This window comes from Phalacrocorax aristotelis, chromosome 22 (assembly GCF_949628215.1).
Source record: "Phalacrocorax aristotelis chromosome 22, bGulAri2.1, whole genome shotgun sequence".
NCBI lineage: Eukaryota > Metazoa > Chordata > Aves > Suliformes > Phalacrocoracidae > Phalacrocorax > Phalacrocorax aristotelis.
The window spans coordinates 431325-444496 of record NC_134297.1 but is presented as its reverse complement, the minus strand read 5'-3'; the positions used below and the strand labels follow the sequence as shown (position 1 = coordinate 444496).

At 61.7% G+C, this 13172-nt stretch overlaps 1 protein-coding gene across 1 annotated transcript in view; it reads left to right on the top strand.

The window, feature by feature from the left end:
* The first annotated feature begins 9903 nt into the window (after nucleotides 1-9903).
* ZBTB16 (zinc finger and BTB domain containing 16) overlaps nucleotides 9904-13172 on the top strand; it is a 62495-nt gene continuing 59226 nt past the window's right edge. The window contains 3 exon segments of the mRNA XM_075116209.1: nucleotides 9904-10021; nucleotides 10412-11437; nucleotides 11439-11750. Of these exon segments, the coding sequence (XP_074972310.1) occupies nucleotides 10488-11437; nucleotides 11439-11750 (1262 nt within the window). The 5' untranslated portion in view covers nucleotides 9904-10021; nucleotides 10412-10487.

The following is a 13172-nucleotide window of genomic DNA, read 5'->3' as shown; positions in this document are numbered from 1 at the left end:
GTTACGCAGAGCATGCCTGCCCTCGGTTCCTGCTTTCAGCAGGATTAGGATTACGAGAGGCAGGGGCAGCATTTCAGGTCGCAGAGACTCAAAGTTTCTCCTCTTGGGCACTGTGCAGCCAGCACGTACGGAAAATGTACTTTTCCTCTCCTGCTCTGTGACTGGATGCCCCTAGAACAAACCTGTCCAGAGGGTGATTCTGACAAAGTGCAATTTAAATCGGAGCAGTAACGAAAGCACGGATTAAACCAGCCTTGCTGATCCTATTATGGTATCCCGTGACAGCCTCCAAACTTCCAGAAATCGGTCAAAAAGCACGGGTTTGAGGCACAAGCAACACTGCCACGTTTCCTGACGATGCCCGCTCTGTCCCCAAGCGAGGTGGTTTCCCTCCCAGCCTGCTCCAAGCTGATTCCCAGCGCCAGCTTTGTGATTTTCGGGGTTTGCTGGCAGATGCCTGGCGCTGCCACCCTTGCCAAGAGCGCGGCCGGTCAGGAGGGAGGCAGCGCATCCTGCTCTCCCCGCGGGTCCAGCCTTGCCCTGACTCACCGAGAGGGAAGGAGTGCCCCGAGCCGCTGGCGCTGCAAGCGCACGAAGCCCAGCACACACACATTGCATCGTTTGCAACTGCAGTCCCGGTCAGAAGCCTGAACAAGACGCAAAACCAACAAGAAAACTCTTCTGGTGCACGCTCGAGACGAGGTGCAGCGGCTGGAGTCCTGCAAGCAGGGTCTGCTTGTCTCTACGCAGCGAACCACAGCAGCACAGCGTCAGCTTCGTACTTGCCCTGCCGATGGCCCCGTGGGTCGAGGCGGCCCCGTGGGTCAAGGCGGCCCCGTGGCAGCTGCCAGCCTGGGGGACACGGTGCCCTCCTGCCGAGAGCAGCCGGCGGCAAGGCCGAAGCAGCTCGGCACCCCACAACGTAGGGCAGGATGCTCTCAGATAATTACCATGGCAATAACCACTTCAAAAATGCCTTCGATGTACAGAATATCTGCTCTTGCCGCGGGCAGCGGCAGAAACGAGAGCACCCAGCCCGGCGCTGGGCTCGGTCTGTACGCGGCAGCAGCTTCGCCGTGCAGCTGACCTGTCGGCGCACGCCCTGGAGCTGCCCGTGCCCTGCTGGCAACGCTCTTCCCGAGGAGGGACACAATGGGGAGCGGGATTAACGCAAAACTCACAGGCTTTAAAGCCAGCGAGGATTATTTCTCATCACCTCAGCTGAACCCTTGAGCAATGCCAGGGAAGTATTTCACCTGCCGGTTAATGCAGCACCACTTCACGTCTGAAATAAAGCCACTTTTTTGGGGAGCCCCTGAGCTTTGTTTATCGCAGCCCATGGCGTGCAGACCCGTATGCAAAGCCAGGTCCTGGGAATGAAAGTGCTCAGTCGGAGGGTGAGTGTGGCCAAAGATCGGGCCCCACAGCTGGGTATGGTGAGCACTTGCGATCCGTGCTGCTTCCACCATTGAAGAAAGTCAGGCGTTTCTTACCTGAAAACCCGTATTTTAAGTAATTCCCCTTGCTCGGCTCCATCATACGGCATCAACCGATGAGCTGGCCAGGAGTTAAACCTTCTTTTCCGTACCCTGTTTCCAAAGCCATGAGTTGTTCCCGTGCCCCTGACATCCGCTCTGTCCCCAGGCTTCGGCTCTTCCCCTGGACGGTTGCTTTAACACACCCTTTCTACCGGCCTTGGTGCCCCCCTTTAGAGGGTGCAGATTCCTCTTGCCCCCGGCACCTTTGGTCCCGCTGCTGTGCGATACGCCCCATGTGCCGTTGGGAAGCGTGGGTACGGATACACGCGCGAGGTGCTATCGGGGTACGGGGCCCGCAGCCCTTGGGGAGGCTTAAGGCAGCAAAAGCATTGCCTCCCTAAGGCGGCAGGGGGGGGAAAGGCATAGAAAATGAGCTGTTAGTGCGGAGAAGACCTCTCAGAGGCTCTGAACGCCCAGCTGCTCTGGTGCAATTCAATTTTTTTTCCTTATTCTGTTTCACCCTCCTGTCAGGTAATGACTTTTTTCATGAGAGTTGTGATTTCCCACCCCCCGTCGGGTACCTTGAAGGGATGTTTCCAAAATGTGCCCCTCCAAAAGTCTCTGGGGCTGGAATCCACCCCACCCCCCAAAAAAAGCTGTTTTGCTTGGTGAACCCATCCGTCCCTCTGCACGGCAGCAGGGACCCACCATAACCCAGCGACGCTGTACCCACTTCTGTAGCAAGAGTGGTGATACGACCCCCCGCCCCGACGCCGAGCGTTTAGGGGAGAGCTTGCTTTGAGTGAAGAACCTTTATTTTTGAAGGTGGAGAGAAAGGGAATTCTGGTCCGTTTGTGGTGGAATGGGTATTTCCCGGCGGAGGGGAGGCTGCTGAGAAACAGCGGGCTGGGTTTCGCATGGGACTTGTTACCCTGCGAGGGGTCGGGGGGATTTTGGAAGCGGCTGCCCACGTTGGGAGCCCTGCTGCCTGCCCCTTTGCATCCCCAGCCCTTGCAGAAACGCGGCCCTGGGCAGATAGGTCTTATCCAGGCACGGCTTTGCAGCAGTGTTTACTTTCATTCCTGGGAGGCCGATCGAGCCGTTCCAGCAGGGAATGCGGCGTGGCCGAAGGTGGACCGTGCCAACCTCCCTCCGGCGCTGTCCGAGGGCCCCGTAGCTCCCTCCGAGCCACCTTCCTCCCGTGCCAGCGCTGACCCCGTCGCAAAGCCAGGCTGCAAAGCGCGCGGCCGTGGGATTCACGGCGACGGACGTCGTGGCCGAGCTGGAACGCACCGATTTCTCCCGACCTTCGCGAGGGATTCATAAATATTTCTCCTGAAAGGGGTAGTTTGCAAGCTGCCTTGATGCACGAATGTTATCTGAGGTTTCAGTCACTTAGGAATCTGTGACCAGATAAGATACCGGGGGTTTATTGTATCTTCTGGCAATTATTAAGAAAATAAAATCGGTTAATATCTAACCTTGAACCTAGACTGTAACGTTTGGCCTCAGGCTTTATTCTGACTCTCGTACGTTCTGGAGTCGTACCGTTTAGAGGGGCATTGGGAACGATGGAAGACGTGAACAGGAATTTAATCCAAGTCTAAAATACCTTCATTATGCAGCTAGATGATCTGAGAAACATCTCAGAAACGAGATCTGTATGACGTGTGATTCAGCCACTAGATTTCTTTCCCCCCCCCTCCCCGGTACAAGAAAGGGAAGAAGGAGGAGCCCCTTTTGGCAGAAGTTTCCCCAGCTGTGGAGGCATTTTGCGTGAATATTTAGTGCACAGATACGTTCAGAGAAGGGAAGGCGGGGGAAAAGGCTTCCACGAGCGTGGGCTTTTGTTTGCGCTGTCAAAACCGGTAATGCATTTTCTGCGCGTGCACGCACGCGGAGGCACATACAGATAGACCTATACACACGTATCTCCCTTTGGAAAGGGGAACAGATGACTCATGCGACTGGAAATAGGATGTGGAGCTTTGCCCTTGCTAGAGAGCAAAGATGAAATTAGGGGTAAAGGTGTTTGCTCGGTGACTGGGACTCGGGATTTGGCTCGCTCCCTCCAGTAAACCAACTCCAGTATGGCCAGGGGATGAAAACTGGCCGTTTCCAGCGGGACAGGCGATGCCGCTTGTGGTCCTGAGCAACATTCGGGTTTTTAAGCTCCAAAGTTATTCAGGGGCTCTTGGTAGCTGTCCTGTTTGAAGGCGGGAAGAGGTTTAAGCGACATGTTAATGAGATGTTAATCTCGCGCTCAGACAAGCGTGCGAAGGGTATTTAGCTCCCCTGGAATTCTTGTTAGCGTCTAAACTTGGGCCTGATCCTGCTGGAGAAGGAGCATCCCCCGAAGAGGGGGCTCCTGGGCGGAGGTGCAGCCCGGTGCCCCGCTCCTGGGGGACCAGTGGCATTCCCAACGCCTTGCCGCACCGAAACTGCCGCCTTCCCCGGCACTAGATTAACCCCGAGGAGAACCGAAAACCAAAGGGAGGCTGGGGAGAGGGAGGAAAAGTGGGCCGAGACTGCGAAACAAGCCTCGTGAGAGCAGCCCCCGTTCGGGTGGGCAGAGCGAGCCCCCCCCGAGCGCTTTGCTGGGCCCCGGCGTAGATTCTGCTCTGTTTGAAAGTGGGTTTTATTCTGGCATGAACTTTACCGAGCACGCGTGCAGCCGCCGCAGCGCGGTACGGGTCGGGCTGACATTTAAAGCCTTGGCACATCGCTCTCCGTGTCCCATGCAGGGTGTCGGGTATTTCAGGTTAAGAGAAGGGGAAAAGAGGAGAAATAATTACACAGTGAATTAAACAAAGACATCCCCCCTCCCGCTTATTAGGACTTCAGCGGTTGCTGCCTCTGGCTCGAGCTCTCTCAAATACGTACAAAGGGTAACGCTAAAAATAGGTACTGTACAAATGATTAGGTCATAGCCTGCTAGAGGGAGACATTTTTATTTAATTACTAACCCGGCAGCGTGTTGCTGGGGGGGGGGGGGGGGGGGGGGGAATACATAAACACGGCGGTTCAAAGCCCGGCTGTAAAGTTTGTGCTCCTTCGCTGAGTCACTGTGGCTAAATTCCCTTTTGTGTGGGGGATTTAGGGGAGGAATGCGGGGAGGCTGGCCCGGGCTGCCACCCTCCTGAGTCACAGCTCCCACTCAGCCGCCCAGCCTTTGCAGGCTCGGGGCTGTAAGCCGCTAATTAGCCTCATTGTCTTAGGGGCCGCACGGCACCTATAACCTGGGCAGAGCCGGAGGGACGGAGGGACGCGCTCCTGGAAGCACAGGAGCAGCGCACGTCTCCCTTCGCTGAGGTTTTGTGCGTGGCGACCCGTCCCTCGCCGGTGCAGGAGGGATGCTCATGCGTAACGGCCTCAGTTCGGTCCTTGCCGCGGCGCGGACGTACGGCCGTGAGCCGCCGCTTGGATGAGCAAAGTTGTGACTCGGAGCGGCGCTTACGAGCAGAAATGTCGCGCCGTCAGGATTTTAGTGTCCCCCATTTGTTGCTCGGACGCGATATCCCTTAAAGGAGCCCAGCTTGAAAACAAACACCAAACAGCCAGAGGAAAGGGAGGATTTCTCAGGCCGGGACGCTGCTGGTCGCGCGCGAGCAGCGGCCCCGTTCAGCCCGGCCGCGCCGCGCAGATGTGCACGCTGACACACCGGGCCGCTCAGGTCACGAGGCGGGTGACGCGGCTCTCCCCGTAGCTGCGGCCGGGCCTTTTTCGCATGCTCGGGCGTTGGCCGGATTGTGCCCCTTGTCGAGCCAGGGCTGGCGGGCTGAAGGGAGAAGGCAGGCACGTGGGGAAGGGCGGGCAAGGGATTCTGCAGCGCGCTCATCCCGCGGCGGCCCGTGCATGCCTAGTGAGCTCCGTCTGAATTATCCCGCTTTACGTGTTCGCCTTGCCCACGACAGCGGGAGCTCCTACACGGCTCTGTTGGGGTTGGCCGCAGGTGGGCTCCTGCGACGATTTACTTTGGCACCATTGCAATGCGGATAACTCGCAGAAAAGCCCAAAGCCGTGCTGCCTGTGTCCCACCGCCCCACGCCACAGCCCCCGACCAGCTGCATCCTCGGAGTGGCTCTCAGGTTCCCTCCGTGCGGCGAGCGGGGCACAATAACGGGCCCGTTCCCGACTCCTCTGCCCCCCTGTGCCGCCGTGGCACGCTCGGGTCCAATATCCACGCGGCTTGGACGGACCCTGGTGCTAATCAATGAGCTTCACGGGGAGCTTAATGCGCCGTGGCTGCACGCTGAGCAGCCTTCCAGGGGCCCGCCGCGGCTTTCCGCCCTCCCCCTTACAGCCGGCTTTGTGCGTTTAGGTTTGCGTTGGTTTTTTTTTAAATAGTCTAACACATTTAATCATCTTTTCATAAGCTGTCAGCTTGTCGCGTGCAAGAGTAGAGCACCGCGCTCTACCTCGACTCTGAGCGAAGCTAACGTGCCTGGCACCACCCCAGTCTGGTGCGTGCGAGAGCTTGCGTGTCTGTGCACTTCTCTGAGTCTGGAGCGGTACCAAAAATCAGTTTTTAAAAGTCACGGGGATTTGATTTAAGTTAAAACAGCTCCTATTTTGCACAAAATCTTTGTTATGGTGTCTCATAATTCAGCTCCGCGCCAGCAAGACCGGAAAACTCTCCAAACGCACCAAAAGCGAAGCAAAACTATTTCGAGGAAAACGTATGAGTTGCAGCGTAGGGAGCTCCCGTCCCCTCACCCTGTGCGCCAGCCGGTTCTCCGAAGCAGCGGGGAGAAGAGGTCTGGGGGCCCCCAAACTTGGGGCACAGCAAGCCAGAGAAGTGGGAGCCGTCTCGTTGCGTCCCTCTGGAGGCGCGCAGGCGATGGAGAAGGGCAGTTACCCGGGACAGAGGGAAAGGAGCAGCTGCCCGCACGCGGGTTTTGGGGGTGATGGTGAGGAGTTGGCGGAGGGGAGCCCTCCGCCCCTCCTGCTCGCGCAGGACGGATGATGCTGGGGGGGACCTTCTCGCTGAAGGTGTCTCCCACAATGTGTTTTTGTGGGCTAAGCATCCTAGACAAGGAAGGTTCCCTTCTTTGATTTTGGAGACTTTTCTCCTCTTCCTCTCGCATGCCGAGCTGAGTTGCTGGAGGAGCAGCCTGAGGCTGCCCGTGCCATCATCCCTTGAAACGCTTGCAGGCCTTCACTTGGCCCTACCCTGACTTTGCAGAGCTTTGCTTGCTGCAGGCCTGCTGGCGCTCGCCAGGCCGTTTCTGCCAGAAAAGCGAACGTTCCACCCAAAACAAGCGAAGGGCTGGGGGCTGACGCGGCTCCGAAGGGCTCCCTGGGCTTCCGGGGAAGGATGCGTGTGCTCCAGCCGGTCCTTTCGCGGGAAGACCTTCCCGAGCAACCACGGCCGTCTCACGAGTTTAATGCTGGTGGTTAATAATAATCGCACCAGGCAGCACATCATTGCCCCCGTATCTGGTTGAGAGATTTACAACTGAAACTCGTGGCGGAGGAAGAAATTGCCTCAATCACTCGGAGTAATGGCACATGGAGAGGCACTTGGGCGTGACTGCTATTTAACACAAGAGCCCAGCTTGGCTTCATTTAACGTGCTGGTTCCTTTCTAATAAACACGTTACACTACAAGGTGGGGATTAAGATCAGAAAAGTAAATAAATTGGAAACTGATGGGGAGAGATGGGAGGGAAATGGAAGGTACTGGGGGGGAGCGACGGGTGATTAACTCCCATGCTGGGGCGTAGGGAAACGACCCCGAAGGCCGCGGTGGCGGCTTCCCGAGCTTCCTCTCGGCGTCCCCGGGGGGCCCCACCTGGGGGGCTGTAGGTCCTGGGCAGCCCCGTAGCTGCCCCCCGCCCCACCAGGCTGCTCCTGCTCCGCTGGCTACCCTCCGCCCCGGAGCCTCTGTGCTCACAGCGTGCCTGCAGGTCTGATGCCTGAAGCCAGGAGATGGTTTTTCTTCCCTTCTCTGGTCGCCAAGGCAAGCAGCTACTTTTGCTTCTCCTCTTTGGCTCGTGAGTGCATCCGGGTCGGTCCTTTCCATTCTGGATCGGGGCCCCCGGCGTGAGCGAGGTCACGGGCACCTTGGCCAAGGCTCTGCAGGGAGGAGATTGCATTTCTTCAGTACCAATTTCCCCTGCGCAGCATGTGGGGGGCATCGCTGGGGGAAAGGGAGTTGATGCCCGAGGTCATGGACAGGAGCTTTTGGCTTTCTCCTGTTTTACATGCGATACGGTCGCTCTGCCTTTTTCCCAGCGAGGGACTGCCTGGCTCCACGGGTGGGGACTCCTGTAAAAGTCTGGGGGGAAACGGGGCTCGGGTGCAGGCAGAGCCAGCGTGGGCTGGCCAGAGAAGGGCCTCCACGATGCCTTGGGGAGGTCTGGGCTTCCCAGGGCTTGATTTGGTGCAGGCCGCCCAGAAAACGGGTGGGCGAGGGAAGAAGTCCCCGCGCGAAGGGGGATCCCTCCGGTTTTGGCTGACAGATGTGGCTCATGGAAAGATGCTCTGGCCAGCACTGTCCGACCAGCTCCTCCATCTTGCTTCGCCTCTAAAAGCAAAACAACCCTCGGGCTGAAACCCTCCACTGCGCAGGGAGGTCTCCAAGAGACCAGCACGCCCTGCCCGTGACACCAACGCGGCAGCATGCCGTGAAGCCAGGGCGCGCAGGGTTTCCCTCCTTGGGGCCGGCAGAGGCAGCTGCGGGAAGTTGGTCTCTTAAACAACTCAGTAGCTTTTACTATATGTGTTAGAGGAGCAGCAAAAAGTGCAACGCACCAGTTGACGGGAAGGACTGGGGGGTTAATTTTCAGGACGCTGCCTGGGAATTTAGCCGTGGGATTTCCATTATTGCTAATGGGACTCACGCAGCTTAATTTCATGTGAGCTACACTAAAAACATACCCCTAACTGTCTGCAAAAATTCAGTCCTGAAATCAAGCCTTCTGAAAGTTAGAGCAGGGTAAACAAACACCTGAAGCCGCAGTGTCTCGCTATTTCCCCCCTTTCGGTCGTTCGGATTTAAAAGTCGGGGAGGGGGCGGAACGCGAGCGGTTTTAGGCAATTAAAGAAACCATCCCGCAGGCACGCTGGCTGCCTGCGCTCCGCGCTCCCGCTCTCTGCCAATTAAAACGGCAGAGTTATAACCCCCGAAAAAATAGGGGTAGCTGATGCCTTACCCTTAAGTATAGTACCGCGAGCGCTGCGTTATCATACGCGTCTAATAACCCGCGCAGCGCCGCCTTTCATTGTGAGGCCTCCGTTATTAGGCTGTTCTCGTTAAATGACTGCTATCATCTGGTCCCAAAGTACATTAAATCCCATTATAATTATAAACACACTTCCCCATAACGTTCTCCTTAGATTACATTTGCGCTGCTTTACCCCAAGGGGATCTTTGTACTAATACCGTCCGTATTTGTTGTTTTAGCTGACGACGCCGGGCCCGGCGCTGGCTGCGGTGTGCCGGGGGTAGCGCTGGGGAGGGAGAGCTCTGTGTGTCGCCGCCACCGCGCCGGCCCCCAAGGCGACACAGCTTCGCCAGCTGCACCGAGCGTGGGCACCACTGGGGTACCGGAGCACACGCGTGACCCCGAGCGCACGCGTGACCCCGGCTAAGGACGCTCTGCCCGGGGAGCGGCACCCTCGGCGCGGGGCGTCTCGCGGCCAACGCTCACCCGCGGCCTTTTCTGCTGTTGTTGGTGTTGCAGAGCTGCCGGCTTTCCCCTCCTGTTCTGCTTTGCTCCCATTCTGGGGCTAATGCTCACTGGCAGACCTCCATCGCCCATCCTCGGGCGCGGGGAGCCGTCGCGTCCCTGCATGGTACCTGTCGAGAGGTGCCGGCGTGGGGTCCGCGTCCGTGGCCGCGAGCGGTGCCGGCACGGGGCACGCATCCCTGCGTGCGAGCGGTGCCAACGCGGAGTAGGGGCTTAATCTGGGCAAAATAAGCTTTGGCGGGGCGACACGGGCTCGGCGTCACGTCTCCCGTGGAACACCTCCCAGCCCCAACCCATCGCCGAACCCCAAACTTGCCTTTCTGGCTGGTCTTTGCTTTCCTTTGCTATCTTAGCACGGGGCGTCCGCCCCCCTTTAGCACCGGCTGACCCGGGCTTTGAAAGCACGGGGGGGGCGGGGGGAATTGGCGCACGGGGGTCGCTTTTGTCTGGCGCGGGTGGGGGGGTGCGCGCATCCCCTCGGGGCGCTGCGGGGGCAGGCGGGGGGGCGGGGGGCAGCCGGCGGTGGGTGGGGGGCAGCCTCCCCGCCGGCTCCTCGGAGCCTCCATGTTTGCTGCCGGCGGCGCTGCCCCGCTCGCCGCCCCGCAAGGTGCCGCGGCGGGACGGGGCCGGCGCGGCGCGGCGCGGCGCGGGGCGGGGCCGGGGGGGGGCGCCCGCGGTCAGGCCGGAGCGGGCGGCGGCGGGGGGGGCGCGGGTGGGTGGGGGCGGCCTGACGTGGGCGCGGGGCGGCCCGTGGGCCGGCGCCGCGGTGATTTGCTGCGCGGCGCGGCGAGCGGCGGCGGCGGCGATGAGAGCGGGCAGTGCGAACTGCCGGAGCAGCCGCCGGCCGCCGTGAGTGCGGGCGGGGGGCGGGCGGCGGGACCCCCACCCACGCGCCCGCCGCCGCGCCCGCGCCCCCCCCCCCCCCCCGCCATCGCACCCGCGGGGGCCGCGCCGCCGCCGCGCACCTGGCGGGGCCGCGGGGGGGCGCGGGGCGCGGTGCCCCTTCCCCGGGCGGCGGCGGCGGGGACGCGGCTCCGGCACCCGCCGAGCCGGCGGAGAAACTTTTCGGCGAGTCGGCGCCGGGCTGCGGGCTAACCTTCCTCTCCTCTCCTCCCCGGCCCTCCTCTTCTTCCTCCCCTTCTTCCTCCCCCCTTTCTCCCCCCCCTTTGCCCCCCCCTTCCCTCCCCTCCCCTCTCGCTCCGCTCCGCTCCCCCCTCCGCCTTTTGTTTTCGCAGATAGTCGGCACACAAAGCTAGTCCCAGATTTGAGCGACGACGGCGGCGAGGCACCCTGATGAGTGAGCCTCGGGAGCGCAATGGATTTGACTAAGATGGGCATGATCCAGCTGCAGAACCCCTGCCACCCCACCGGGCTGCTGCACAAAGCCAACCAGATGCGCCTGGCGGGGACGCTGTGCGACGTGGTCATCATGGTGGACAGCCAGGAGTTCCACGCGCACCGGACGGTGCTGGCCTGCACCAGCAAGATGTTCGAGATCCTCTTCCACCGCAACAGCCAGCATTACACCCTGGACTTCCTCTCGCCAAAGACGTTCCAGCAGATCCTGGAGTACGCGTACACCGCCACCCTGCAGGCCAAGGTCGAAGACTTGGACGACCTGCTCTACGCCGCCGAGATCCTGGAAATCGAGTACCTGGAGGAGCAGTGCCTGAAGATCCTGGAGACCATCCAGGCCTCCGAGGACAACGACGCCGAGGCGGCCGCGGCCGACGGAGGCGCCGCCACCACCGAGGAAGAGGAGGAGAGGAAGTCCAGGTACATCAAGGGCCTCTTCATCTCCAAGCCCGCCGGCGAGGAGAGCGGCTACGCCGGCACGGCCGGCCAGAGCCTGCCGGCAGCCGCGCCGGAGCAGAGCCCCTCCGCCTCCGCTTCCTTTGGCCCCCTCTCTGCTATGAGCCCCACCAAGGCGGCGGTGGACAGCTTGATGACCATCGGGCAGTCGCTGCTGCAGGGCGCCCTGCCGCCCGCTGCCCCCGAGGACTCGCGCCCCGCCGCCGCCCGCCGGCCCCCCGGCCTCGCCGAGGTCAAAACCGAAGCGATGCAGGTGGACGACGCCTCCGGCCGCGACAGCCCCCGGACGGCCGAGCCCGGCGCCTCCGGTGGGGAGAGGCCCGACGAAAAGGGCAAGGAAGGGCCCGGCACCCCGACCCGCGGCAGCGTCATCACCAGCGCCCGCGAACTGCACTACGCCCGCGAGGAGGGCGCCGAGCCGCCGCCTGAGCCCGGCCAGGGGCTGCCGCTGGGGGCCGGAGCCGTCCGCCGCCCAGGGCGAGAAGCCCCTGGGCATCTACTCCCTGCTGCCGAACCACAAGACTGAGCCGGTGCTCGGCGTGCCGCCCGCCGTGGCGTCCGCCCTGCACGTGCAGCCGGCCCTGGCCGTCTCCATGGACTTCAGCGCCTACGGGGGGCTGCTGCCCCAGGGCTTCATCCAGCGGGAGCTGTTCAGCAAGCTGGGGGAGCTGGCGGCCGGCATGAAGACGGAGAGCAGAGCCCTGGGCGAGCAGTGCAGCGTGTGCGGGGCAGAGCTGCCGGACAACGAGACCCTCGAGCAGCACAGGTGAGTGCCGAAGCCGCGCCGCCGTGTTCCCTGCCGGGCAGGAGGGTTCTCGCTGCGGGATTTCGGTTTCCGGACGGGTGTTGTGCATGCCGGTGCGAAGTTCCCACCGCGTACCCCAAAACCGGGACGCGGAGCAGCGTGCTCGGGGGGCACAGCCGTCGCAACTTCTGCAGGTCTGGCAGCCATGCCAGAAGGTTCCTTCCAGCGAGTGCCGGCCGGGGAGGGCAGCCCCGATGGGGTCGGGCCGTAGGTGTTCCCTGCTACCCCTTGAGATGGGGGATCCGTCTGTAAAGGGACGCTGCGGGGTCAGGCAGCCCTCGCCCACCCTCTGCCCAGAGGTGACCCTTCCTGCGCCAGCACCCGGCGGGTGCGTCCGTGCGGGGCGAGGAGGGGAGAGACCTGCGGGCTCCCCACGCCCGGCTGCAGCGATGACATTTACATCGCCGCATGCAGCGTCTTGCCACCCCGGTAGTTTTATGCTGCTCAGCTTCCCTGTTTATGAAATATTTACACTTTGCACAAAGTAGCCCGTAGGTCGGGCTGGGTAACGCCGGGGCGAGCGCGGGGGGCTCGTGCTGCCGCAGAGCCCTGCGTCTGTCCCTGTGGGGACGGGTTCAGGGTTGAACCTCCAGCGGCTGCGATTTCGGGGCTCCCCTGCTTGGGGTGGGGGAGATCTTTGTGCTCACGCAGGGCCCCACGCCTCCGGGAGCTGCTTCAGGGTTGGAGCGCGGTGGTGTTCATCGGCGCCTGAGTTCGGCACCCCCCTCTTTGCTGCCTCCCGGTCCTGGGAGCGGGAGGACCAGAGCTCGCTCCCCGATTTGGCCAGGGAGCGGAGTCGTGTTAGTTACTGCGCCTAAATCGGCATCGCCGGCCAAACCCCTTGGTGCTGGGCATGCTTCGGCAAGCACCGCGCAGCGCTGGCCCCCAGCGCGGCCGCAGCCCCGCAGCAGGACGGCAGGTCCTGCCTGGGGGAGAGAAGCGCCGGCGCGGTGCCGGAGCCACTCACAGCCTCCCCGGGCTGCGCACGGCCTCAGATTTTTAATGAAGCAACAGGTTAATTAGTCCTGATGCACATAACGTGCTCCAGGGACGATGGCCGTGCCGGCGCGTGCCTCTGGCGGGGGAGCTGCCGCCCGCGAGCGGTGCGGGATGCGCTGGAGCAGCAGCTCCCCGCACATTCAGCCTGTGAACGTTTTCCAGCGCGGGGCGGCAGCCACCGCTCCGGGGTTCTCAGCCCCACACGGGTCCACGGGCGCTGGCAGCGTTGCCTCTCAGTCTGGCTGGCGACTTGGAGACGCCGCGCAGACCCCGCCAAGAGCAGCCCTCGCCCCTCAGAGGGGTCCCCCAGCTCTCTGTGGGCGCACGGCTGCTTTTTGCTTTGTTCCCCCGCCTCGCGAGCGGGAGAGCTGGGGCTCGTGTTCC